At 36.7% G+C, this 25396-nt stretch overlaps 5 protein-coding genes and 1 long non-coding RNA gene across 12 annotated transcripts; 2 read left to right on the plus strand and 4 right to left on the minus strand.

Moving 5' to 3' along the window:
* Positions 1-114: 114 nt before the first annotated feature.
* Positions 115-2809, minus strand: LOC104752071 (uncharacterized protein At2g24330). Its single transcript, XM_010474136.3, has 5 exons — positions 2213-2809; positions 1930-2074; positions 1715-1824; positions 517-943; positions 115-390 (listed from the first exon to the last, which is right to left on the minus strand). The coding sequence occupies exons 1-5, from the start codon at positions 2501-2503 to the stop codon at positions 125-127; spliced, it is 1239 nt and encodes a 412-aa protein (XP_010472438.2). The 5' UTR covers positions 2504-2809; the 3' UTR covers positions 115-124.
* A 732-nt stretch (positions 2810-3541) lies between these two features.
* Positions 3542-7885, minus strand: LOC104752072 (protein arginine N-methyltransferase 1.5-like). Its single transcript, XM_087492829.1, has 21 exons — positions 7662-7885; positions 7441-7558; positions 7233-7342; positions 7030-7119; positions 6859-6903; positions 6639-6718; positions 6460-6564; positions 6212-6426; positions 5977-6104; positions 5814-5882; positions 5574-5642; positions 5428-5481; positions 5281-5355; positions 5087-5179; positions 4901-5004; positions 4761-4809; positions 4589-4677; positions 4360-4463; positions 4181-4268; positions 3994-4087; positions 3542-3895 (listed from the first exon to the last, which is right to left on the minus strand). Exons 1-21 carry the CDS (start codon positions 7800-7802, stop codon positions 3812-3814), a joined length of 2004 nt encoding a protein of 667 aa, XP_087348955.1. The 5' UTR covers positions 7803-7885; the 3' UTR covers positions 3542-3811.
* A 1019-nt stretch (positions 7886-8904) lies between these two features.
* Positions 8905-12245, plus strand: LOC104752073 (uncharacterized). Of its 4 annotated transcripts, none has more exons than XM_019238395.2 (11): positions 8905-9275; positions 9667-9767; positions 9862-10036; positions 10122-10352; positions 10441-10522; positions 10601-11058; positions 11154-11262; positions 11387-11442; positions 11623-11732; positions 11827-11914; positions 12005-12245. In XM_019238395.2, exons 3-11 carry the CDS (start codon positions 10031-10033, stop codon positions 12065-12067), a joined length of 1203 nt encoding a protein of 400 aa, XP_019093940.1. In that variant the 5' UTR covers positions 8905-9275; positions 9667-9767; positions 9862-10030; the 3' UTR covers positions 12068-12245. The 4 variants fall into 4 exon arrangements, with proteins under 4 accessions (XP_019093940.1, XP_087347544.1, XP_010472441.1 ...); XM_087491418.1 differs by having other exon boundaries at positions 8907-9275; positions 10128-10352; XM_010474139.3 differs by having other exon boundaries at positions 8911-9220.
* Positions 12246-12452: 207 nt separating this feature from the next.
* Positions 12453-14964, minus strand: LOC109124575 (serine/threonine-protein kinase STY13). The gene is made up of 3 exons (XM_010474140.3): positions 14548-14964; positions 13094-14037; positions 12453-12989 (listed from the first exon to the last, which is right to left on the minus strand). Exons 2-3 carry the CDS (start codon positions 13990-13992, stop codon positions 12650-12652), a joined length of 1239 nt encoding a protein of 412 aa, XP_010472442.2. The 5' UTR covers positions 13993-14037; positions 14548-14964; the 3' UTR covers positions 12453-12649.
* Positions 14965-15456: 492 nt separating this feature from the next.
* LOC104752075 (uncharacterized) lies at positions 15457-18566 on the plus strand. Of its 4 annotated transcripts, none has more exons than XR_761886.2 (7): positions 15457-15760; positions 16141-16209; positions 16329-16393; positions 16789-17261; positions 17389-17915; positions 18016-18076; positions 18325-18566. It is a non-coding gene; the product is annotated as an uncharacterized LOC104752075 (long non-coding RNA). The 4 variants fall into 4 exon arrangements; XR_015583926.1 differs by lacking the exon at positions 16329-16393 and having other exon boundaries at positions 17389-17532; positions 17582-17915; XR_015583925.1 differs by lacking the exon at positions 16329-16393 and having other exon boundaries at positions 17389-17532; positions 17604-17915.
* A 3030-nt stretch (positions 18567-21596) lies between these two features.
* LOC104752076 (U-box domain-containing protein 52-like) lies at positions 21597-25240 on the minus strand. The gene is made up of 9 exons (XM_087491419.1): positions 24700-25240; positions 24508-24602; positions 24306-24427; positions 24004-24212; positions 23458-23900; positions 23284-23385; positions 22788-23216; positions 21939-22697; positions 21597-21853 (listed from the first exon to the last, which is right to left on the minus strand). Exons 1-9 carry the CDS (start codon positions 24911-24913, stop codon positions 21815-21817), a joined length of 2412 nt encoding a protein of 803 aa, XP_087347545.1. The 5' UTR covers positions 24914-25240; the 3' UTR covers positions 21597-21814.
* Positions 25241-25396: the final 156 nt, after the last annotated feature.

Below are 25396 nucleotides of genomic sequence, written 5' to 3' on the forward strand. Positions count from 1 at the left end.
CAGACTTCCTTCCACAATCAAAATTGCAAGCATCTACAGATTTTAGCATATCAACATCAACATTTCCTCACTCCATCTCTCTCTCTCTCTCCCTCGCTTTCTCTTTGTAGCACATTTTCTCAGGTCAGTTCGGTGTCTCGCTCTTAGCTGTTTCGGGGACAACGTCCACAATATCTGGAGTGTTTAATAAAGGGATTGAACTGTTTCCGCGTTCACTAGTCGAGCTACTGCTATTGATCACTTCATTTTCCACTGGCTTAGGAGAAACTGTAGGAAGTGTATCGGCAGGAGCTTTAAGTGAATGCTCTTCTGAATGTTTCGGCTTGTTCAGAGCTCGACAATGAGGACAGTAGTAAGTAATGTACTGGAAGTCCTCTTTCCGGGCGAGTCCTGCATAATGAAAATGAAAGAGAGACATTGTACAATTAAATTAGTTACAATATTGCATCTTGTGTAGACAGTACGTGGGAGTTTGGTGTATTAGAAGACAAAAGAGACAGATAATGACTCACTCACCGTTATGCATACGGCAGTTTCCACAGATGAGTGCATATGACTGTGTTGGATCTTCACCTACAAGGAGAGCTGCAATGCGTGAGATCCAGCTACCATCATGAGCAGCATATCCCTGAGGATTATAATGCTCAAACACCATCTGTTGGTTTTGCTCTGTGCCCGTGATTCTTTCGCTTGTCCCCGAATGGTTAGACTCATTATCAGAATGATGTGTTGGAGTGGTCCCAGCACTATTGTGTCGTGTATTTGGTTGTCTTCGGTTCCTAAGATCTCGTGAGTGTTTGACATCCATATCACTTCTCTTGCCTGAGGTGGGGTCAAGTTGGGATTCATCTCCTACAAATACTTTTAAGCCTGACTCAGCACCCAACTTGGATGCCAGAACAGTTGCAGCAGCTGCCTTTGCAGCTGGGTCAGGGTCATACCTCTGGATACAAAATAGCTCATATTAAAACAAGTTCTAGTCGCACTAGTGATACAACCACAGTAGCATATATTGAGATATATCAGAAATTCATTAACTTGTCAACTTCCTGAACATATTGCAATTCTACGCTACCAGTAGAATAAGTAATACCAGAATTCACAAGTGCAGGTCTTCCTGTCAGTAAATTATTTGTATCATTTTCAATTAACTCAACTTGTGGCACAAGTGAAACTACGAATTTCAACTGTAACACTCAAAAATTAAGATTCCTAACCACCCTATATCCAAAAGTACAATTAACAAACTTTTCCTAACACATACAGCCACTAATTTGACAGTGACAAAGCTAGCAAAACTTGACAACGAGTAAAAAAGAGAGACTCCCAACAAGGATAGCTCTTGTCTAACGGCTCTAGTGTCCTAAAGAAATACCAATCCAAATTAAAAATACCATGTTCTTTGCTAAGTTTAAATTTAAGGCCATCTCATAATGCAACAAAGTGTAAGGATAACTTGAAATAAAAAGTAGGGAATGGAAAAGCAATCTAATCCCAAAACAAAATTATAGAAATAATCAATGAAAAAGCGATCAGAATTTGGTTAAACATACAAGCAACAAACAACGGGAAGACACGTCGACACATGACAATGGAAATAATCAGGAGTAACAGAAAGATGACATTGGTCCTAGCCTAGTTCAAAACAAGCGCAGATCGATATACTAACCCTCGGTCGCACAAAAAATTATCATTAACAGACTTGCATCTTTACCTGAATAAGTTGCTGAGTAATATAATAATTGGTCCTCTCTTTTAACTCATTGATCTTCCCAAGCATCTCTGCTTGAAGCTTTTCCAAGGTATGTTGATCTCTACGGTCACCTAAACCAAATCATTTAACACACAAAGAAATGGATAAAGACACAAATCCTAATACCAAAAAAATGCCAACATTACAAATGAAAATGAGCCATAAAAAAGACTCACACATCCTCCAGAAGCCAACAAATGACGAATAAGCAAGAGAAGCAAGAGCAGGTAAAACAAACATAGGCAAGATCCTGAAGCTCCTCAGTTTCCAATCCATATCGTCATTCCTTGTAGTTATGATTGCATAAGCCACTGCAATTATCTGTTAGGCCAAAACAAAAAGGTGAAACTGTTCATGAACTGTTTTACTAAAACATCAACTTCTTCATCCATTAGCAAAAACAACAGAAAGGCAAAAACTTTGTTCACAAAAAGAAGAAGATGAAGAGAGAGACTAAACCTCAAAGATGACAGAGAAAGCGATGAGGTTTCTAATGAAGTTCCTCCTCGTAATCGATCTACGCTTCATTCTATTCCGAACAGTCACTTCTTCCTTTGAGATGTTCTTAAGTCTCTTCTCGAAATCGTCGCCTCTAACCCTAAAAATCCCATTCCAAATACGCGAGAACCAACCCTTCCGCTTCGTCTCTTTCTTCTTCTTCTCGCCGGAGTTTACAACGGCGGAATCATTCTTCTCACAGCCGCTCTCAACCACCACCGCTCCTTTTTGCTCATTCTCTTCCACCGCCATATCCGGTGTTTACACTATACAACTTCTGGAAATCAAACTACACAGAATCCTTCTTTATAAACTTAAGAATTAGAGAATCGTATACTTTTGCCCAATCCTCCTCTCTGATCTGAGAGGATACGTTGGAGAAGGAGAGACTTCTTCTTCGAATATCGTGAAGAGGAGAGAGAGGTCAGGTCACACAATGGGGGAGGAGGATGCTTCGCCTCTCTGCTCAAGTTTTCTTGCGCCCCTTCGAGGAAATTTGCCTTAACGAGGAAAAATAAAAACTTATTAAACTTTAAAACCTTTGGGCTAATTTTGATTAGGGAGGGGTTTAAAGGGACTCTGTTGATTTTTAAGAATTATTTTCAGTTAATAATTAAAAAGAAATACTATATGTTACAAAAAAAAAAAATAATAATAAAGAAAAGGTATAAATGTACAACTATAATATTTTGTTTATATATTCAATTTAATCTTCCGTGTGTGAATAATACAGAAAGAATATAACTTAATTTATTAACAGTATTAAGATATGCAAAGTTTCTTCTTTTCTTTCTCTCTCTGAATAAAATCCTTAATCTGAGCTATTAATAAAATTCTTCTTTTCTTTAAGTACAAATCTGAGCTTTTGCTATTATTTTTTTTGTATATTAAATAGCTAATAAAATTTGGCTGGCTAAATAGTTACTGTTCAACATACGTCGGTCGGTGAAGGGGACTGATCTGAATCTTGCTCCTTTACTCTCTCATCAATAGAGCAAAGAGTAAAACATGCATTACAATACAGTTTTAAAAAAAAAACATCAGATTGATCAATCAATCTCTCTCAAAAAAAAAAATGAAAAATCATCTCCAACAATCACGGTGTGGAAGTTGAAAAATCATTACGTGTTTTTTTTTTTTTTTTGTTTCCTTCAACTAAATGAATCAATACGTGTTTAGTTGTATCAATCCACTTTCCTTCCATTCCTAAAATTTAATAAATGGTAGTATATGTATGTCTCAATTAATTATTATTTCACGTGCATTCTCTCTTGCCGACCGAACAACACGTTTTCAAAAAATTAATAAGGTATCGATCGTATTATATACTCCGTGGAAGCTATACAACAAAAGGTACTCTATAGTCTTTGGTTTGTTCTACTACATACTCTTCTGTCTTCTTTCTGCTCTAAAAGAATCCCTAAGTTCGATCAATATATCGTACTATACTACCACTCTTTTCTCTATATCACCCTATATTATATGAATACCACCCCCAAGTTCTTCTCTATATCACTCGCAAGCTTTTGTCTTCTTCTTTATGTTCGTTCTATAAGAATCCTAAAGGCTCATCCAGTATGAACTTCCGTTTGGGTTATGAATCGGTGAGAGTGTAGGAAAAGACACGGCCCATTCGTACCAAACCTGCCCACCACCAAAATGTAAACAACACACATAAGTATGTGATTTGTGAATGTTGTTATTACGTTTGACTTATTCTTTTTGTTTTTTGGACTCTTTACCTTTGTGGTATCCCTACATCTCCATAAATGTGCTTCTATTGGAGACTTAGGGTGAACTTCAACAGGCTTCATCAACGGGAAAAAGACTGAAGACCTGCAATATAACAAACATGAAAAATCGTAGTCAAGTGTCTTTAAAAGTTTCAATTTCCACCAGAGCAAAGTGGTTCTGCGTTGATAATATTACCAGCCAAACAGGTTTGGTGTTGCTGTTGTAGGCTCGATGCTAAGATGCACATCATCATAGAGGACAGCTTCAAAATACCCAGCAAATCCTAGTCACACAAGTTAAATGACCGCACATATCAGATTTGGTTTTTTTGTTAGACAGAGAGCAAGAGAGATGATACCACAAGGAAATCATACCATGAACTAAAGCAGAACCTGTGTCACTTGGTAGATCAAAGCGCAGCCTTTTGTACCGTTCATTGTTGGGCTTTCGTGAGAAGTCTGGATGCGTAAATGTGAAGACCAATTAACAACAATAACAATATTCCTGAGCATCTCAAACACAAGCAATATGTAATGACTGACTATGACAACTTATTTTGTTCATGACAACACTTTTAGCTAACACAAGAAAAACGAGAGACTCACAGGTTGAGAAGGAGCAAGTCTAGCTACACTGTGCAGGTTAACAGAATAAACAGTTGCAAAGTAGGAAAGATGGTTCCAAGCCTTAACCTGCGACGTAGATGACAAACAACGTAAGTTGATATGAAGTTTATAGCAGCGTAATTAGAAGCACATATCAGAAGAAACCTTACGGTATTGTAAAGTCTTGAACTTGTAATTGGCTGTATGAAACTTGTATACCTAAAAGGAAACACATAACAGAATATCTAATGTAAATCCTCTCTGACATATTTTAGTAGGAATAGAGGATTCTTCAGGGAGTAATACATACGAGAATGGTATCGAAATCCCATCAGGCTTCAGAAACCTTTGGGCTCCATCAAGGCACTCAGGAGAGAGTTCATTATCTCCAAAAGAACCCAGCAATTCACTAACCTACAGAGAGAGGTTTCAAATGATAATGACTCCAATGTATTAGAGTATACTTAGATAGCCACCAAAACCTGTAATTACTGACCAATATATCAGCTTTCTCAGGAGCTCTCCAAAAACGCATGTCACAAGATATTATGGTAACAGTGCCTTCCCATTCCCTCTTCTTAACCAGATCCTGTCAAAAGATAGCACAGACATAAGAATAATTTAAAACTTTTGTAGTTTAAGAAATGAACCACAGTAGATTCAGCATTGACTCAGTTTCTGACAACTCACACGGAGTGTTACAACAGCATTAGGATTCTTTTCTACAGCATAAACTTTCAACTTTCGACCAGTTTCTTCAGCTGCCTGAAAAAGAAACGCAAAATGTATAAATGAATTTCAAGTTCTCATTATGCTCAGCTCAGCGTCAGAACTCACCTGTAATGATGCCCTCACAAGGGGTCCTCTTCCTGCTCCCACAACCACCAGGACCTAAAATCAAGAATTTAAATACTATCAGAGTAATTCATCCTTGAAATGCCCCTTTGTGAGTGATAAACCTAGACGAATAACAGGTGACTTACAGTAGTTAACTCAGATGCTTTCTCATTAGGGACCATTTCCACTAAAGCTTTAGCAATTGCCCTTTGATACTAGCAAAAAAAAAAGATTGCTAACATAAGAAACAGACACTGATAAATAGTGGTACTGTGTCCCTTCTGTTGATCACGGGAGAAAAAAGGGGAGATTCCGTTAAAGAGACATGATAACATAATTAACACTTAAGATGTCTGTGGACTAAAAACTAGCAAAAGGCAACATACTTGGATGTACTTTACAGAGTCTCTCTCAATCATATCATAGATTTGGGCTTCTAAATTATCCTTCAGTGGCTGGATACAAAAAAAAAAGAGCGAAAAAATAATATTTAAAAACAGAGATTAGTTTTTACCAATACTAAGTTAAACCACATGAAGAAGAGCTAACCTGCAAGGGTCTGTGCAAACGATCCCTGTTGATAATTCCTCTGCGTTCTTGTTCAGAAAGTGGTTCCATATTGCAGAACAAAGTACTAAGATAGTCCAAATACGGCTTATGGGGGTGCGTCTGCATATCTGATAGCCAAAATGATAAAAGTTATGCACAAGTTTACTACAGGAAACAGTCACAAAGGATCATAGCTGACCATCAGTAGTGCCCACAAGAAATAGAAAAAACTGACCCTCAGTGATATCAACAAAATCCGTTTGTAGATTACTCACAGGTTTTCCAGACATTATAACCTGCATAATTATTAATTCATGGAAAAGGAAACACATAACAGAATATCTAATGTAAATCTTGTTATTAGGTCTCGGTGACTCTTTAACAAGTAAGGATAACGCTGAGTTGTTGGTGTGAAACACTGGCAATGGAATTAGAAGCATTTCTACGAATCAGATGATTGATTACTTCAGAGCCTAATGATGCGGGAAAAAAATGGCTTTGTCTTCTACTACTTCAGTGCTTATTATGGCTGCTTTCACCGATTCTCCAAACCATCTCCCTAGTGCATTTTCAGATGGTAGCTTACTCCTATAGAAAGGAAGAGTTATGTCTGGTACAGGAAAGAAAAAAAACATTGAATCAATGGTTTTCTTAGGACTCACTGGACATCAAGAGCAACATGCAGTTTACTGTGATGGTCACAAAGAAGACGAAACGAATTCCATAGCTCCCAGGAATCTTTCTGCATACATAGAAGAGTGTATCAGGTGATAAACTCAAGGACATACCATCTGTCTATAATGCAGCATCATAATGGCTAGTGGTATAACACATTTGCTTAATCTCTCTATCAATCTAAAAGGGCACAAAAAGTAATCTTACCGGATCTTCTGTATCAGAATCCATCAGCGGAATCCTAAGCCATAACTTCATTGCAGAGTCAGATTGAAGCAAGAATCACGAAGACAAATAAAAGAAAGTATTAGAGCTTTGATTGAAGAGGTTCTTCTTGTAAAGCTTTGACAAACATCAAAAAGAAAGAAGTAAGGTTACCTCCATTTCAGGAAAGCCCTGTAAGATCTGGTTCACACATCTGGCATAACTGGCGAATGAAGTGCCTTTAGGAGTAGGAAGAAGGCATGACTGCAACATTATCACAGAAACACCCCAAAAAAAAAAGGCATTAACAAGACCCAATTTTTTGACTCGACTAACCATCTAAACTCCATCAGAGTCAAATCATAATAAACACACACCTGTAAAGAGAGATGGTTAGCCCAGTCTATTTCTTGCTTCAGTGTGGTTTCTGAATCCATCCGCAGGATCTCATATTCCGAATCCAAATCAATCCACGAACTAAATTTACCTAAAAAGATGAAATCAACCACAGATTCGAACCTCAATTGTTCTTACTCACACGCAAATTACGAAAAAAGAACACCGCAAGAAACAAAAGATTCATACCAGTTACACGAGACCTCCATCGTGAAAGTGACAAAACCAAATCAGAGCCAGCGAATGGAAGAACCTGAGTATCCGAACTGTTCCCATCCACGAAACTAGGCCTATACGAAGGATCCATCTACGCGATAACGAAAGAAAGGAGAAAGAAAACGCCATTGATGTCCGAGAATACAAGAATCGCGACTGGAGAAAAGATTCAAAGAGAGGATACAATTACAAACCAAAGGAGCGAGAACGAAATCGAAACGGCCATTGTCAGTATTGAAAGCGAGAAGAGAAGGAACGTCGTCGGAGAAATCAGTTTCAACGCCGCAGAACCTGGATTCGCTCTTCTCCCATCCTTCTCTCTGACCTAAAGGCATTTTTTCCCTCAACAATTGGGGAGCAAATCGGAAAATGAATGCTTTTGTTGTGTTGTTCGATCAACGACGACTAAAAAGGTAATCAAAGGTTTTTGCAGGGTTTTAATTTTTGCAGTTTGATTTTTCATAGTTTGGGCCGGGTCTTCTGGTATTGGTCTACGGTGAACCGGTCTAATCAAATTGAACAGACGTAACCGAACTGAATCGACCGTAACAATAAACTTAAAGCTCAGTAAAAATCAGCCATTCGATTACTTTTCGTCTACTCTTATTAGTTTATGCCTTGAATGTATAAATTAATGAAACATCATAATGGCCTAATATCATGGATTTATCTGGAAAATGGCTCAATGTAAACTCTGAAGTTCATGATTTTTGGTGTTGAACCACTTCAGCATGGCTCGCGTATGGAAAGTATTTTCATGAGGAATATCTTCTCTCTTATAAAATAGCTCACGTCGCGTATCTTCAAAGTCTTAGAAACTTCCACACGAACACGAACTAGAGATATTAAAGTGGATAACCAAGAAGCCTTGAACCAATGTGGTAAGTGACATGCTTTATATAATTAAGTCTAATTCATTTATTGGTTTTTCAGTTATCTTTATTCGTGAAATCAATTGAAAAAACAACACCTTAAGCATTTTTACGAAAAACCACTATATTAAATATTATATAAAATTTAATATCTAATGCATAAAAAAAGTTTTTAAAAAGTAGTTAATATAGTTTACTATAAATATTCGAAAAAATATTCTGATATACATACATATGTAGAACACAAATTCGTAAACTTTTTATTTTGTCCGAAATGGGTAAAAATGAAGAACTTGCCAATAGTATAAAAATTGAATATAAAATTACTTTTCTTTTTCAGTGGTAAAATTAATATATTTGACAACCAATCAAGTAATTTATTTTTAATTTAAAACTTTTGTTACCAAAAAGGAAAATTTACGATAGTCAAATATTTCTTACTCTATTATACAGTGTAATTTTTGTTTTTTGTTAACTTGTTACTTAATTAAAACCTGATTAAAAAATAAAAAAACCCTACTGCAAAATAATTAATGTGCGACTGTGTGAGTGAGGGAGGGAATTAGTAGCTTGACGCTGATGGGCCTTTTATAACAGACTACTACTACTATACTTGTGTGTTCATTTTTTTGTCGTTTTCTCAGAAGCTGCGCTCGCTTGTTTCCCGACGAATCCGCCGCACATATTCACCGGCGACGAGTGATAAATCCGAGAATCGTGGCGCCGAGAGGTACAAGTCCAGTGAAACGATGATGGATGAAGAAGTAGGCGCGCTCACATTCCCGATGTCGAGAGAATCGGAGTCCGCTTCTCGACTCAAAACCATAATCTCCAATATGCTTCCTCGCTTCTCCGACGATTACAGCGACGACGTCTTCTCAGTTCGTCATCTTCTTTAAATTTCATTTTCCTTCCTGTTCTAGAGACGATTCTTAGGTTTTTATCGAATTCCTTTGTTTACTTACAGTTCTCTTCTTCGTCTGTCTCGTTATTTGTGATTTTTTTCCCAAGGGATTTGGTACTGGTGACTATGTTTTTTGATTGTTCGATTTAATTAATTATCTATGAGAGTGTTGTTCCTGATTCTGTAAATTCCGTAATCATGCTCTTGTATGAGGTTATGTTGCATAAGGATTTTGGATTATCTGAGTTACAAGGATCTGTATAGGCCTTATGTGTATGTAATCACTTTGTTTGGACTGGTTTCAACTTGTAGAAATTGTAAAATTTGAACCGTGGGAGCAGAAATTGCAGGTTGATGATGCTTGATTTGGTGTGAAGATCAAGTGATGATTTTCGTGTTAACTGATGAATCAGCTTGTTTCAGGAGTATGTCACAGTGCTTGTTTGTAATGGAAAGAGTCAGAGCCAGGCAAGAGAAGATTTGGACCCATTTCTTGGGGAGAAATCTCGGGGATTTGTTGCCTGGTTTGCTGTTTTGCATCCCTTTTTTGGTTGGCTTTTGATACATAAAGGTATTAGTGACTAGGATGTGATTTCGACTCTGTGTTTTTCTTTTCAGCTTGTGGGAGCTTCTTCTGAAGTATTTCTCTCTAGATAAACAAGAAAATTTGGCTTCTGAACCTAGGACTGGTGTTGACTTTGGCTCTCATGATACTCTAATAGAACAAGATTTAAGCTCCAGAAAGTATGATGATTGTGATCAGAAAGCTACCGTTGCTACTAATTCGATGAATGTGAGACTTAGACATCTGTTTCTTTCATATGTGTGAATGCTGCACCAGTTTCTTGGTCACGGTTTTAATGTGAATGGCTTTGCAGGAACAGCTGATATCACTTACTGCTCCCATTGAAGACGTTGAGGCTCCTGTATCACCAAAAGTTAAAAAAATGAAGATGTTACGAGAAGAGCCCATTGATATTCCTTGTAGAAGGGCACGACCAAAAGAGAAAGATCGTTGGAACTCATCTGGTTACTCTAGAAAGATACTGCGGTCTGTCATCGTTGCCATTAAACAACCTTGTGGTAGGAATACTGCTAAATATGAAAAGGTTGGAAGGTTAATTTTTGGCTCTGAGTTGGTTTCTCAATTTTATATGTAATTTCCATCTCCTAATTGATCCTTTTATATATGTGAAGTCCATGGATGAAAGGAGTAGAACTCTACAGAAGCGCCCATACTTGCCAGAAAGAGAAATTGGTTCTCAATCTATTCCTTCAGGTACTATTTTGCTTCTTGACAAGTTATGATCTTTTGACCTGACAGAGTGACATTTTCACACTCATAAAAACGTCTCAGGAGGAGCTGTGTCTGCAAGATCCCTCGATGCATCTTCGCACCAAGAAACGATGCCTCGTGCTAGTGTTTGGGATCGTTTAGGCCGAGCAAGCTCTAAACGTGTTCGTGACACAGAAACCCCTAGATTGCCTACGTTTGGCATCCAGGCACAGGAGAACAAAGTGGTTCAGCAGCATGTACCACCATTCCCTGCAGCGTATAGTGAACAGTATAGCGAGACATATCAAAGAGAAATTCCTGCAGTTGATTACAGGCACGGAGTTAAGAAACCGAAGAGTGTAACTATCACATCTTCTGACCCTCATACCGCGTACAACCTCAGTAGAAAGAGGCGTTATGGCATCAGCAACGCCAATTCAGGAGAGTTTAGTAGTGTTCTCCAAAATAAAGAAGCTGAACCGGATATTGAAAAGCCAAGCCTGCTCTCCTATCAGTCCCCAAAGTCAGAGCTTTTTTCAGTAAGGGCCATATGATCTAGTTACACGTTATTGCTATTATTCATGTTAATTCAGATTCCTTACATCTCAAATGATCATGTTCTTTCTTTCATCAGGAAATAAAGAACGTGAAAGAAAAGCTGCAACAACTAGAACTCCGAATTAATCAATCAAAGCAGTTGAAGAAGCAGAAAGTTGAAGAAGTCCAACGCTCACCACAATCTGGTATAGATACTCTACGTTTATTAACAGCTAACTCTTGCCTTCCACTTAGAGTAAGTCACTTCAGCTTAACTAATTCCCTGAATGTCGTGCTGTCTCGTTGTACCTGGTAAATTCTCCTGTGCAGGCGAGTTGCAATATCAGCAAGATGTCACAGAATCAAGAATCATACATCTTACCAACGTAATGCTACAGGGTTCCATCTTATCTCTCTTGTGCATTATCTTTTTTCTAATATCCATGATTCTAAGATCGAGAAATTATCTAATTCTCTCTAATGCATTCTAATATTGAAACTCACTAACACTACATATAAAATAACATCTGGAACTCATCTAAGTAATTTATCCATGAACTAATCAGGTACACTATGCAGCAAAGAAAGAAGCTATATCAATGTTCTTTAGTAGCAAGTGTGGAGCTGTCGAAAACGTTACAATAGTAACTGATCCAGTAACTCGGCATCCAAAGGGGTAAAATCCTCTCTTCCTCATAAACTCTTGTCTGTTTGCAATATACTGTCACATAAAGTTATTTTAAGCAAGAAATTTTACTTCCCTTCTCCAGTACTGCTTTTGTGACTTTTGCTACAACGGAGTCAGTTAACAAAGCAATAGCTCTGAGCGGCACAATGTTCTATTCAAGGCCCATCAAGGTACAAATCAATGCTTCTATATCCCCAACCATATTATTCTTTTCTGACACAACCTAAGTATTCAAACTGATCTGTTTTCCAACGTTTCAGGTTGCAAGCATCGTGATAGCTTCTGGAGTAGTTTCAGCACCACAGATTTTTACTGGCAGTTAAACCCAAAACAACAGTTTGGTAATACAAACAGAGGGCGTGAACCAGAAGAAAAAAAAAAAAAAAAAAAAAAAACTTAATAACGCAGTTGTACAGTTCCCTACAGTAGCAAACGAGAGAAAGTCACAATCAGTTCCACTTTAAGAAGGTTTTTAGCTTATTATGATCGGATTTTAGCTCATTTACGTTTCATGGAACACATAGTGAAGGATGATGACTTGAGTGAACAAAGTTAACAACGAACAGAACTGATGAAATGCTGCTAATAAGCCAAAGCCAACACTTATTGGGACACAGAGAGTTCCCACATTTGATTTCTTCTTAATTAACACGGAAAAAAAAAATAAAGAGAAAAAAACTAGAAAATCAGTAAAGTCTAAAATGGAGGTGGTGGGGGTTACTTACTTCTCCTATGATGAGAAAACAAAATACATTCAGATTTTTATAGATACACAAGCACACACTGACACTGACATAGGACAGACACACAACCTTACAACCTTACAACCTTATATCTAAAGGCACTTTTCTTACTTATATCTTCTTCTTTCTCTCTTTGTTATTTTCTTGGGGTGGGTTTATTTTTTAGTCGATTGTCATAGGCTGGCTCATGCAACATCTGAAACGGGCTTTTCTTGCCGTCGTCATTATCTCAGTTTCCGCAGCTTCAAGCAGCTTGACAACCTCCACAAAACATGGTCGGACTTCTGGATTAGCATCCCAACATCGAGTCATGATATCACTCAGCACCGGGAGACAATCATTTGGAACTGTTGGACGCACTCCTCGGTTTACAACCGCAAACGCTGCCTGTACAGCTGTCATGTTCTGGAACGGTAGCTGTCCTGTGATTAACTCCCACAGCACAATCCCAAAACTATACACATCCACCTTTTGATTGTAGGCTCTATGCTGTATCATCTCTCTGCATCAACAGAAACGTATGTTACAATAATGTTAACATGCAGAAGGCAAGAATGATAAAAAAAGAAAAGGGTAGAAAGATCAAGAATTCCTTTGGAAACTTACGGAGCCATCCATCTGTAAGTTCCGGTTTCTGGTGTCATTCCTTCAGTTTGAACTTCGATTCTTGCAACACCAAAATCTGCAATCTTGATGGACTTATCAGCTGAGATGAGAAGGTTATCGGACTTGAGATCTCTGTGTATGAAGTTGCGTCCATGAACATAAGCCATACCCCTAGCAACATCCAAGGCCTGCTTAACAGCTAACTTAAGAGGGACGGCTCGGTTCTGTCTCTTAGTCAGAAACTGCCTCACAGAGCCTCCTTTGGCGTATTCAGTCACTATACACCACACCATTGGCTTGCGACATGCACCAATGAACCTCACGATGTTTGGGTGCTTCAAATTAGCAAGCATAGACACCTCTTGCTGAAACTGCTGTTCCATGAACTGTGCCTTCTCTAGACTGTTCTCCGGCCGCTCAAGTATCTTGATGGCTACATCCTCCCCGTTGTATGTCCCTTTGTATAATTTACCAAAAGCACCTTGAGCAAAGGCAGGACCCATGTTGAGGCTCCTCAGATCTATCGTCCACTCTTCATAGTTAGCCAGCCCTTCAGTTGGATACCTGTTATCCATCAGTGCTTGAGCCAAGGCGTCATCATTCAACGCATGCGTAACTCTTCCAGGGCGAAACACGCTTTGGCCAACGGAGAGGGAGTAGACATGGCGCAAGGGCTTCAAGCCAGGGTGGCCAATGAGAGCATCACTGGAACCAACGCTACTGTTATCCACAGACATTGAGACAGATCCTCCAGCGTTACTCGTCTGCATACTCTCCATGGACATGTTCGAACCTTCGTTAAGTTTCTGGTAAAACTCTTGCGTAAAAGCATAGTAATGGTTGTCGTTGTTCTGATGATTCCCAACAGCCAGCACGTTGAACTTTGCTCCCTCCAGCATCTTCGCAATCTCTGGTTTCTTACTTGCTACGAATCTTTAACCAAACTGCAAAGGACACACACAAACAAAAAATCTTTTAAACCAAAGATAACACAAGCAATTACTCACCCTAAAGCAAAGAGATACCAATAGCTTCACAGAACTAGTCATCAGAGATACAAATAGCTTCAAGATGAACAAGAAAGACTTTGACTTGTGAAACGAAAGCAAGAAACTTTGAAACATAAACAACAGCTTTAGCTCAATTACACCATGCACAACCCCCAAATTGAGACAAACAAGCTAGTCAAAACAAAGAAAGCAAGTAATACACCAACTAGGGTTATAAACTCTTAAACCAAAAGATTCTAAAATTAAATTCCTCTTAAGAAATAAGCAGAAATCCATAGCCATTACAGAAACAGAAAAACAAAAGATTAAAACTTTAAAGTCCTAACAGACACGAAGCTACAGATCATGCCTCTTAACCCTAAACCCCAGAAAGAAAGAAAAACAAAAGCTAAAGAACACAGATCCGATGAATCAAGTAGGCTAAAAGAAGAAATTAGGGTTTACCTAGAACTTGTAAGCCAAAATAAAACAGTTGATTACACACGAGAACACATGAAAGAGACTTCCTTTTCTCACCCGATGAGTAAAAAAGAAGAAGAATCAAAGAGAAGAGAAGAAAGTGAGAAACATCCCGATCGAGAGAATTAAATTACAAAACCCTAAGTCACTATGAAAATCACAACAACCCACCAAAGGTATTTATACCCAAGAATCCAAAACCGAATCCAGAGGCTTTTAAAATCAGAAACATGAAAAACGAACGATGAAAGAGGAAGAAGACGAACAAGGAAGAGTCCTCAGTCGTCGTTTCCCATTTACTTTCTCAGCATTTTTTGTTTTGTTTTTGTTTATTTAACTAGGACCCGACCACGCTATAACCCGGAGGAATATTTTATTGTTGTTAAAACGGACTATAACAATTTAGAAAATATTATAGTATCGGTTTATTATATTGTCTATGTTTGTCAAATTTGCAATATTTTTTTTAGAAAGAATTAATTTAAACAAAACTTTCTTGAGATTAATAGAATGAAAGAATATTTTACTTAACACGTCGTTGTGAAAACATGATTACTGAAATATTATTTCACACGTTTTGCCTTTATTAATACGAAGTTGTACATAATAGTATAGATATATATTTTTTTTTTATGCATCGTATACATGCGAAATATATTCGCCAATGTGCTCACCATAGTGTATATAATTACTTTTACTTTATGACTTTTAAATGTGATTGTGTAAAATGTATTCAATTTTGTGAGTAATTGAATTGGGCTGTATTATAAATAGGTCCACCAACAAATTTGGGTCGGTGTTTATTTTTTTTTGATATTTATGATGTGGTTTTCGGTGGGCTTTCTATTAAGGTTTTTTTTAAAACAGCTGTCTTATTATCTGCAAAGTTGTATGTTTGGCAAACAATTGGGAATCGATCAATTTTTTCATCTCCATCGTTTCATCTTCAATTGGGAATCGATCAATCTTTTCATCTCCATCTTCTCACGATCAATTTTTCAGAAAAGAGGGTAAAATCAAGTTCAGTACTTCTTCAATCCACCGAATCTTGAAGAGAAAACAAAAAATCGTAAAATGAGAGAAGCTCCTATTAGTCAAATCAATTGGGTTTGTCTATGGAGATGATGGTGCTATCAATTGGATGATTCAGTTTTCACCCATGGCTTTAGCGACCCGTTTTATCTTACCAATTGGATTGGTAAGTTGCTAGATATTATGAATAAATTTTCTTTATATTTCCTCAATTTTACATGTTTATAGTCATTGTGAAAGTATCAATGATTACCCATTACCCATTACATGTCTATATTATGAACTTTCCAAACTGTGGTTTCTTAACAGTTGCATGAATCAGGGTACCCTATTTAACAAAGGGAAAGATATTAAACTTCAAAACACTAACAATAGATAACAATGCATTTGAATTGTAAAATATAGTAAAGAGTTCAGTAAGCTTACTGAAATATCCGCTAGAACCATTTCAATAGGTTCTCCGGAATAGACAGTGTTTTGCTTCCAAGAATGAATGATTTTGACATGAATTCTCCATCCTGTTCTGAATGGCTTAATGGACTGCAGATCTGTGGTAGGGACGTTCTCGACAGCCATTGGAGAAGGTTTGAAAGAAGAAAGGAGAAAGTGAAGAAGGTATGGTGATTTACGATTCGATAAGTATCATAGTATTTATAGGAAGTCGTCACATAGTCTCTATTAGGTATAATTTGATAGTATATTTTACACAAGGATGATCAATTTTCTTGGTGCAGTTAAGGATTCAAAATAAATCGGAGTATGAATTAGGATTGAAAGACATAACTAAAAACGCAGTTTGGTAAGATTTTGGAATAGTCCTAGAAGATTGATATATGTCTAATTATTTTTATTTGAATATCGTTTTTAATCAATTGAATAGATTGTAGTTTCTCTCTTTAATGATAGCTTATAGATAATGTAATGTAGACTTAACGGGTAGTTTTCTATCAATTTCTACCCGGATATCCAATTGTGAATTGTCGGGTAATTTTTAATTTTAAACCCGATTCAATAGGTTTAAAAGTCACCTCTAACCTTAATATGTTTTAAGACAAATTTCGACAGGGGCATTTTCGGGCAAAATGCAAGTTATACTCCTCTTTTACTAATTTACTAATATAGGGATATAGGGATTTTTGATCCGTCCTTTATTGGCAAATTCTCTCTCTCACACTATCACTCTCACTACTGTAGAGTGTATCACACGCGCTTTAGAACAGAGACACGTGACTGAACTCGGTTCGGTGTTACGAGGTTGTCGTATGAGACGGCGCGTTCCCGCTTTAAAAGGCAACGGTTACAGTACTCTTCTCTTAGGCCATCATATCGGTAAAACATGTTGGGTGTTCTTAAGATTTTTAAAACTGAAAATATAGAAAAAGTGGACTTAGAACATGTTTTCTAATCTTAAACTAGAACTGTTTTCGGCCCAGTTCTAGTGTGACGTGGCCTACTCTGATTGGAAACAATATTTTGCAACCGAGAAAACTTTTCATTTCTCATTTTGTTCGATATCGTGACAAACTCCTTGTAAAATCAGAAGAAATTTGTTCCAAAATTCATTTGCAAATGGAGGAGAATGATTTAATTTTTGGTGACCTCCGACTGTTCGAACTGTTACTCATCACCTCCACCGACGGCGGATCTCAATGGCGACTCTGGTTCAGGTAATCGTGACTCGTCTCCTTCCGATGGCGAATTGATTTTTTTTTTCTGGGTTATCGTTGATCTGGATTCTTTTCATCGATGGATGGTGATTTGATTTGAAAACATTGTTTGTGTGATATGATATAGAGATGAGAGATCTTGATTATGTGTGAAGAGGACTCTCAACAGATCGTAGAGGAGATTCATGAAATAAAAGTGGTTGGTGTCAAGGAATCAATTTCATCAGAGAGAGAACCATACTGCACAAAACAATTGATTCCCCAATCTAAGGTACAAGTCTCTTTTCTGGAACCTAGTCATAGACTTTACAGTGATATAGGTGTTTCACAATGCTATTTCAGTTTTTAAAGCTGATTCCCCAATCTACTTGAAGCACAAATGGCGATCCAAGAGACTGCAAACTCAGTTGAATAGCTTGTTGTCTCATCAACTACCTTGTTAAATCAAATCTCTATCACTTTGTACTGCAAAAAATATTTCCTTTTCTCTTTGTTTCTTTTGTATGGACTGGAGTCAGTATATATGACAGTAAAGATTCAATGGCAACTGGACTAAGAGAGACGCTGGTGGATGAGAAGATCTCGTTTGGTCGATACAGAACAGTGGAGGCAAAGAATTTTGTATTGTCCACGTTCATCAACCGATCTCAGTCCGTAAGTATTTTATAAATCTTTTTCCAATCTTTTTGTGTTGTGCTTAATTAAATGATATTAATTGGTTGATTTTGGACTATCTTGCTTTATTCATTTCAAGCGGGAGCGATGTCCCATTTCAAGCAGGGAAGCTAGAAGAAGAGATAACTTGTATCTAGAAGGTGATGTCCGATGTTTGAAATGGTGTTAATGTTGCAAAGGTTTTGTGTGTGTGTTTTCAGATTTGTGAACCATCAAGGCTAGAGAGTAGAGAGTTTCTGAAAAAACTGTAGGTCTTTGGAAAATCTGCAGGTTTCTGAAAAAACTGCAGATCTTTGAAGTACCAAATCTATTCTGTATATCATCATCTGCTGATACATGATTCAAACAGAGACAACATATATTGAAAGAGTTTCCTTTTATGTTTCAGGGACTTCTCCACAGAGATGAAATGAAATGTCAAAGTGGTGATAAGTGCCTATGAAGATGAGGACATGGACATAATGATGAAGCAAATACTTCCTTGAGACAACATACACACCCTCTCGTTACAATTGCAGCTTATGATACAAAACAAATTTCCTAGTTTTAGCTCCTCTGTAATTTCAATATTCATGTATCAAATGTACAGTAAAAATTAATTATTATATTATTAAATCTTATGATCTTAAACATGTTTTTCCAATAACTAACTTTTTAACAAAAGATCTTAACTACTGATTTTACATTATTTTCACAATATTTATACTCTAAAAACACCCAAAATAGTTTCCCTATAATGATGCCATTCACGGTTGTCCTCCTTCTTTAAACACGTTACTTACTAAATAATTTTGGCCTAAACAGAAACCTCTCTTGTTTTTCCTTTTCTTCTCCCTCTTTTTCCTCGAAAACATCCAGATGTTTGGTTTCTTATTTAGAAAAAAAAAGATTCTCATATTTACTACACGAAACAACAAATTGTAACGCATATTTGAGTTATTAAAAAATATATATATACAGAAATTGTAACGCATAAGTTGGTTTTCTTTTGCCAGAATTTGCTCAATGGGCGGTTTTGGAAAGAGGGAAACGATTTCTGTGTTCCTATACAATGAGCTTCTAGAAATTCTTAATTCAATTTTATAATAAAGCATTAATCTATAATTGTTAACAAAAAGAATTCATGCTTCTGAAATTATTATCTTATCGATGAATAAAAATGTTATTAATATGGGCATTATTAGTTTATACAATTTTATTGTTTGTTTGAGTTAAAAAGATAGTAAAAAGGAGAAATAATTTGGTGAATGGTGGGTTTTAGAAAGGAGAAATAATTTGTATGTTAAGAATAATTAAATTAAAATATTTTTTTTTTGTAAATTAACAAAGTTTTCTGATTTCAAATTAATATTTTTTTTGTTGTCATCTGGTAGAACAAAAGATTGTAGTGCTTACAATTAATATTTTATAAATTAATAAAATCTTATAATCTCAACATTCTTAGTTTATAATGTTTTTATTGTATGTTTGAATATTTTCTTTTAAATTTTTTTATGAGCGACGTCCAAAGAGATCAGAATTTGCTTCTAATATGTCGGACATGTCAGTGATTGATATTCCGTTAAAGTCGGTTGTTTGCCAATAAGAAATAATGTGTGTGAAAAAATTCAATATTACGGTTTTTTAGTGCATTAAGTCGTTGGATCTCTTTTTGTCTCTTTTCTGCCAAAAGTTATGAATCAAATGCTCCAAATCTGTTGTAAATGCTTCAAAATTATCGTAAACGTTACAGATTAATTTTTTCTTTTAAAGTTAAATGATTGTGCGTAAAAGATAACACGTGTGAACTTCGCTTTCCGGTTTTCCTTGCATTACATATTCTCGTTATCTCTATTTGTCTCTTTCTCCTCGTAATTAAAACGCAAATGCTCCAAAGTCAGCGTACATTGTCAGAGATTGATCCGTTCTCTTAAAATCAAATGTTCGTTCATAGGAAACAACATTTACGACAAAGTTTTCTGATTTCAAATTCATATTTTATAAATTAATAAAATCTTATAATCTCAACATTCTTAGTTTATAATGTTTTTATTGTATGTTTGGATATTTTTTCTTTTAACTTTTTTTATGAGCGACGACGTACAAAGAGATCAGAATTTGCTTCATGTGAGAGATTGATATTCCGTTAAAGTCGGTTGTTTGCCAATAGGAAATAATGTGTGTGAAAAAAATCAATCTTTCGGTTTTTTCGTGTGTTAAGTCATTTGATCTCTTTTTGTCTCTTTTCTGCCAAAAGCTAAGAAACAAATGCTTCAAATCTATCGTAAATGATCCAGATTTGTCGTAAATGCTCCAAAATTATCGTAAACGTTACAGATTAATTTGTTCTTTTAAAATTAAATGATTGTGCGTAAAAAATAACATGTGTGAAGAACTTCGCTTTTCGGTTTTCCTTGCATTACTTATTCTCGTGATTTCTATTTGTCTCTTTCTCCTTGTAATTAAAACGCAAAGGTTCCAAAGTCGGCATACATGTCACATATTGATCTGTTCTCTTAAAATCAAATGTTCGTTCATAGGAAACAACATGTGTGAAGAATTTTACTCATGTTTCTCTTGAATTAGGTATTTTCTTCAATTCCATTTGTATTTTTTCTCTTAGCAGTTAAAACAAAAATGTTTCATATCTGCAATACATGTTAGAGATTCATCTATTTTTTTTAAGTTAATTTTCTGTTAATTGGAAATAGCAATTGTGAAAATTTTTACTTTGTGATTTTTCTTGCATTAACTTCACTTGATCCTCTTTATGTTTCTTTTCTTCCCGAAGTTATGACGTAAATGCTCCAAATTTATCATACATGTCAAAGATTGATCTGATTTCTTAAAGTTACTTGATTTTTGATAGAAAACAACATGTGTGAAGTATTTTACTTTACGATTTTTTGCATTAAGTATTTTCTTTATTTCGCTTTGTTTCTTATCATTTTTAATATCATTAGACTCTAATATCATATTAGATTGTGCGTTTTCAACATTAAACCAATTGACAATGAAAGGAGAGACTCATATTATATATATAGCATTTAAGATCTTACTTAATTTTCAATGTGGGATATTGTATCCTTGATATGGGACACCGTCGTTAGGAGTAACTTTTTTGTTCTAGTTGAAACTTAGTAGCGTTTATTTCTTCTTACATGTTTGTCATTAAGACACTTAGATTCTCTTTTGCGGCTCTCTTCGTCATTTTCAAATGAATTTCTAGCTACTATATTATCTTTGGGGGGGGGGGGGGGGGGGGGGGGGGGGGGGGGTTATGATTCTTTTACAAAGATCACTACATTATGCAATGATTTTGCTGATTTATACAAATTGACTAGTCGTCATACAAAGAACATGCAAAACAAATAAAGAAACAAGTAAACTAGTTTAAATCTATCAAACGTCCTCGTACTTAGTGGGTAATTTGGTTTCTTTCGGGTTTCTCGAATGTTACGGTATCAGTACTAGTGCTAAGCCGAGGCTTTGGACACATCACTAAAATACACTTATGACACATTACACACAATTCTAAAATCACTACACTTTGCTTTAGTGAAATGATGGTTATGCGTAAGTTTATTATGGTATTTGTCAAGTTTGTTGCCATACATCCATTATCTTTTAACATGAGTTCTTAAGCTTAGTAACGTATAATAAAAGACTAAATACAGGGAAGGTTAAAATTTGCAGTTCTTCCATACTGAACTAGTTATTAAATTACATTACAAGCAAGAGATTTGTACAATCTTAACACTCTATTCACAAGAAAAAAACACTATTTTGCATCTTCTTATACTACAAGCATGCAAGTTGAGGATTCAAGGTTGTTGTCTACATAATTCATATATGAATCCTATAATTGTCTCTCCTTGTGTGTAGATCAATTTGAAAACTTACTGAGGCACAGAGATAGAAGCACCACTCACATGTTCCTGCAAATGTGTTGTGAAGAATAAATCATAAGCTAAGTATAGGAATAGATTCAGGTTCTGGTTTTAGTTATTAATTGGTTCTCACCAATTTCAAAGAACTTTGGCTACCGGTTGGAGATGGTCCGGAGCTATTTCCGACTAGTACAGAATGTGTTGATTCATCAGCAAGTGTTCTTAATCTGTTTAGCTCAGGCAATATAACTTTAGCAAGATCAGGTCTGTCTTTTCTCCTTAGCTCAGAACATTTAAGAGCTAACTTAGCAAACTTTGCAGTGTCTTCCATTGGCCAATCAGGTACAGCTGGATCAAGTAAATCAGCCAACGTTCCTTTCTCGAGTGCTCTCTCAACATAATGAGTTAGACCCATTGGTGGTTTTGCTGTTATCAACTGTAGAAACATAATGCCGAGCGAGTAAATATCAGATTTTACACCCAACATTCCTGTTTGTTGGTACTCTGGGTCGATGTAACAGAACGTGCCAGCAGTTGAAGTCATGCGGTATTGCGTTACCGTGTCTGCAACTGATGGAGGGACTAATCTAGCTAAACCAACATCAGCTATTTTACAGACAAAGTTACGGTCCAGTAAGATGTTTCCTGGTTTGAGATCACGGTGAACTAAAGGCTCTGGTTTAGCCTGGTGCAAGAACAACAGTCCAATTCCGATCTCTGCAGCAATTCTATACCTCATCTGCCATGAAAGAGGAGGGCTGTTTCCTAATCTGAAAAGACGGTCTTCTAAGCTCCCGTTTGCCATGAACTCATATACTAAACATCCGCATTCAGGGCAAGCTCCGAGAAGTAGAACCATGTTAGGATGCCTAATGCAGCTCAACACCTCAACCTGTGTTTCAAATTTGATCGAATGAGAAAGAAAAAAGAAGGAATAAGGAGAAAGTGATGTATATGTTTTATTACAAGAAGTACTCCTCACCTCTTGTTGAAACTGTGATCTTCCTTGAGCTGCATCAGGACGAAGAACTTTAACAGCAACTGGTGTGTGATCAAGATAACATTTGTAGACAGGTCCATAACCACCTTCTCCAATCTTGTATTTCTCAGCAAAAAACTCTGTTGCGCTCTCAATCTCTTCAATGGAATACTTCCTATACCTGACATCCGAGTTTGCTAAAGCGGTAAGGGCCTTTGTTTTCTCTTCAGACTCCTTGAGAGCTTTCATTTCCGCATTAACTCTCTTCTTTGACTCTAATTCAGCAATCCTTTGAGCTGCTTCAGCTGCCTCCATAGCTGCTTTCGACTTTGCTTTCTCTTTCTCTGCAATGGCCAACGCTGCTTCCTCTGCATGTCTTGCCTCTTCTAGTTTCCTCTCTTCTTCTAACTTCCAACGCTGAAGCTCAGTGGCCTGCATTCCCCCAAAACATTTTCAGATAACCATAAAACTTATCTTGGCATAAACTATATATATATACCTTATGTTTTGCTGTGAGTGCTTCTTTGCAAGCAGTACTGTACATTTCCATTGTCTGCTTTAACTCCAGTTTAAGCCTCCTCATCTCAGCTTCTACGTCATCCTGCATTATGGAATTGTCAGTACCTCTAGTTTTAGACCGAACATGGGGAAGATGATTATATATTGGTCTTACTATAGTTTGAGAGGCGGATGAAAATCTTTCGCTCTCGAACGAGCCTGATGACATATCAGTAGGTGAGTTCATATCCATTGATCTCCTTCCGTAGTTGGAAGACTGATCAAAGTTAGAACCATAGTCCATGTCTGAGAAATTAGACAACCTAGGAGGAGTTCGGTTTGGATCATTATTGTCATACAGAGAAGGGAAGATACGGTCAATGCTTGGTCTTCCAGAACTAACAAATGATATGTCTGATTCTGGAACTGATAGATCTCCGTATGATCTCCCATTGCCTCTTCTTGTAAAAGGAGACTTGAAGGACTCTGATTGATCCTCCATGGACCTACGTTGATGATAATCCTCCATGGATCTACGTTGATGATCCTCTGTGGACCTACGTTGTTGTTGATCTTCAATAGACATGCGTTGTTGAGACTCGAAAGACCGTCTCTCAGCTGCATAAGAGGAAGATTGGAAAAAAAAACAAGTTTAAGGTGAAATCAACAAATGAAAGAAGTGGAAGAAGAAGATATAGAATTTTGTGTGTGTTTCAACAACCTCGCATATTGTTAGTGGAAGTAGAAGGCATAGGTTGAGGTGGCTTTAAGCTAGGTGGTTGAACTGGATTTCGTAAAGGAGCACTTATAGGTGCAGAACGAGAAGCTGATCTCATTGTTTGAATCTTTCCTTTGGATATCACATAAACCGTGCAAAAATCAGGTGCACTTTTTATTATGGTGCCTGGAATATCTGTAGGCTTATTGAACCTGTAAAATTTAAGTTATTCACCATCATCAATGGAGAAATCAAGATTCAGCTAGAGATGAAAAAAAGCTAAGGAAGAGGTTATATTTTTCTACCTAAGAAAGCCACCTTTGTTTGATGAACCAACTACTAAAACCTCAATGGCGGCTTGGTTTGCATATTCTACCAATGCTTTGGCTACATCTGTCTCCTCAAGCAACACATCTTGGCATTGAATCTAGGACAATTTTCATTGCACAACACCATAAGGATGCAAGCAAAGAGAAACAAACGATGAATCTAAACCAATAAACTCACATCTTTGCGCGTGCAGAAGCAACGGAAAGGAAGGAACAACTCTTTGGAAATGCCTTCTGGATCTCTGCACACTAATGAAGATTCTTGGCTCAGCTCTGAGACAAAAAAACAAACGATCAACAACCGAGAAATGTTTTTCGAACATAGAAAAGATAGAAAACGATGAAGAAGAAGAAGATATAGTTTGCTTACTTGCAGAGGAAGCATGAAGAGAAGGGATATTTGTCAATGGAGAAGGTCGGAGCTTGACATGGACAAGAATTACAGATTGGCCTCGTTGCAGCAAATGATCAACCGCCCATTTAAGAGCGTGTTGGCTACTTTTGTCTTTGTCTATTGCAACAGCTACAACCCCATTCGATCCTCCTTCCTTGACTACCACGTTATTGTTCTTTGCCAACCACATCTTTGTGATCTCTCTCTCGCTCTCTCTCTCTCTCTCCTTCAGGATTCAAGATTCAGCCCAATAAAGAAACATGAGAGGAGGAACTCGAAAGATAGAGAGATGTGTGTTCGAGGTTTAAAGATGGTTTCTCTATTTTTCATTTTGTAATATTTTTAGGAAGCGAAATAAGAGGATGAAGAGAAAGAAGAGTAGTTTCTATAAAAATACATTGTGTTTTGTTTCTCTCTCTCTCTCTATGAACGTTTCTCCTTCTTCTACGCCTTTCTTTCCTTTGACCTCTTAGACTTCTCTTTTCCTATTAACTGAAAATTTCGACCATTGTTAATTACCGATGTTGTGTACAGATTTTTTAGTGGAAAACAATTTATTTTTCTCAGAAGTAATCTTGAAGATATATCCAATATTTTAAAATAACTTATCTATAAATAAAAAGAAGAAAAATCGATGTTTTGAAACGAGTAAAAAAATATTGACTTCGACTCT

This window comes from Camelina sativa, chromosome 16 (genome assembly GCF_030686135.1).
Source record: "Camelina sativa cultivar CO46 ecotype springtype chromosome 16, ASM3068613v1".
NCBI classification, from domain to species: domain Eukaryota; kingdom Viridiplantae; phylum Streptophyta; class Magnoliopsida; order Brassicales; family Brassicaceae; genus Camelina; species Camelina sativa.

What these genes read in the sequence shown, in the direction of transcription:
- LOC104752071 (XM_010474136.3), bottom strand. Translation starts at nt 2,503, where the DNA reads ATGGCGGTGGAAGAGAATGAGCAAAAAGGAGCGGTGGTGGTTGAGAGC. An exon ending in CTTTCTCTGTCATCTTTGAG is followed by an intron (nt 2,075 to 2,212) that starts GTTTAGTCTCTC and finishes TTGGCCTAACAG; the next exon opens with ATAATTGCAGTGGCTTATGC. An exon ending in TTACTCAGCAACTTATTCAG is followed by an intron (nt 944 to 1,714) that starts GTAAAGATGCAA and finishes TTTTGTATCCAG; the next exon opens with AGGTATGACCCTGACCCAGC.
- LOC104752072 (XM_087492829.1), bottom strand. Translation starts at nt 7,802, where the DNA reads ATGCCTTTAGGTCAGAGAGAAGGATGGGAGAAGAGCGAATCCAGGTTC. An exon ending in CTAACCATCTCTCTTTACAG is followed by an intron (nt 7,120 to 7,232) that starts GTGTGTGTTTAT and finishes ATAATGTTGCAG; the next exon opens with TCATGCCTTCTTCCTACTCC. An exon ending in ATTCTGATACAGAAGATCCG is followed by an intron (nt 6,719 to 6,858) that starts GTAAGATTACTT and finishes CTATGTATGCAG; the next exon opens with AAAGATTCCTGGGAGCTATG.
- LOC104752073 (XM_010474139.3), top strand. Translation starts at nt 9,089, where the DNA reads ATGATGGATGAAGAAGTAGGCGCGCTCACATTCCCGATGTCGAGAGAA. An exon ending in TTGCTACTAATTCGATGAAT is followed by an intron (nt 10,037 to 10,121) that starts GTGAGACTTAGA and finishes ATGGCTTTGCAG; the next exon opens with GAACAGCTGATATCACTTAC. An exon ending in GAATCATACATCTTACCAAC is followed by an intron (nt 11,443 to 11,622) that starts GTAATGCTACAG and finishes TGAACTAATCAG; the next exon opens with GTACACTATGCAGCAAAGAA.
- LOC109124575 (XM_010474140.3), bottom strand. Translation starts at nt 13,992, where the DNA reads ATGCTGGAGGGAGCAAAGTTCAACGTGCTGGCTGTTGGGAATCATCAG. An exon ending in ACTTACAGATGGATGGCTCC is followed by an intron (nt 12,990 to 13,093) that starts GTAAGTTTCCAA and finishes CTGTTGATGCAG; the next exon opens with AGAGATGATACAGCATAGAG.
- LOC104752076 (XM_087491419.1), bottom strand. Translation starts at nt 24,913, where the DNA reads ATGTGGTTGGCAAAGAACAATAACGTGGTAGTCAAGGAAGGAGGATCG. An exon ending in AACAAAGGTGGCTTTCTTAG is followed by an intron (nt 24,213 to 24,305) that starts GTAGAAAAATAT and finishes TAAATTTTACAG; the next exon opens with GTTCAATAAGCCTACAGATA. An exon ending in TTCCACTAACAATATGCGAG is followed by an intron (nt 23,901 to 24,003) that starts GTTGTTGAAACA and finishes CCTCTTATGCAG; the next exon opens with CTGAGAGACGGTCTTTCGAG.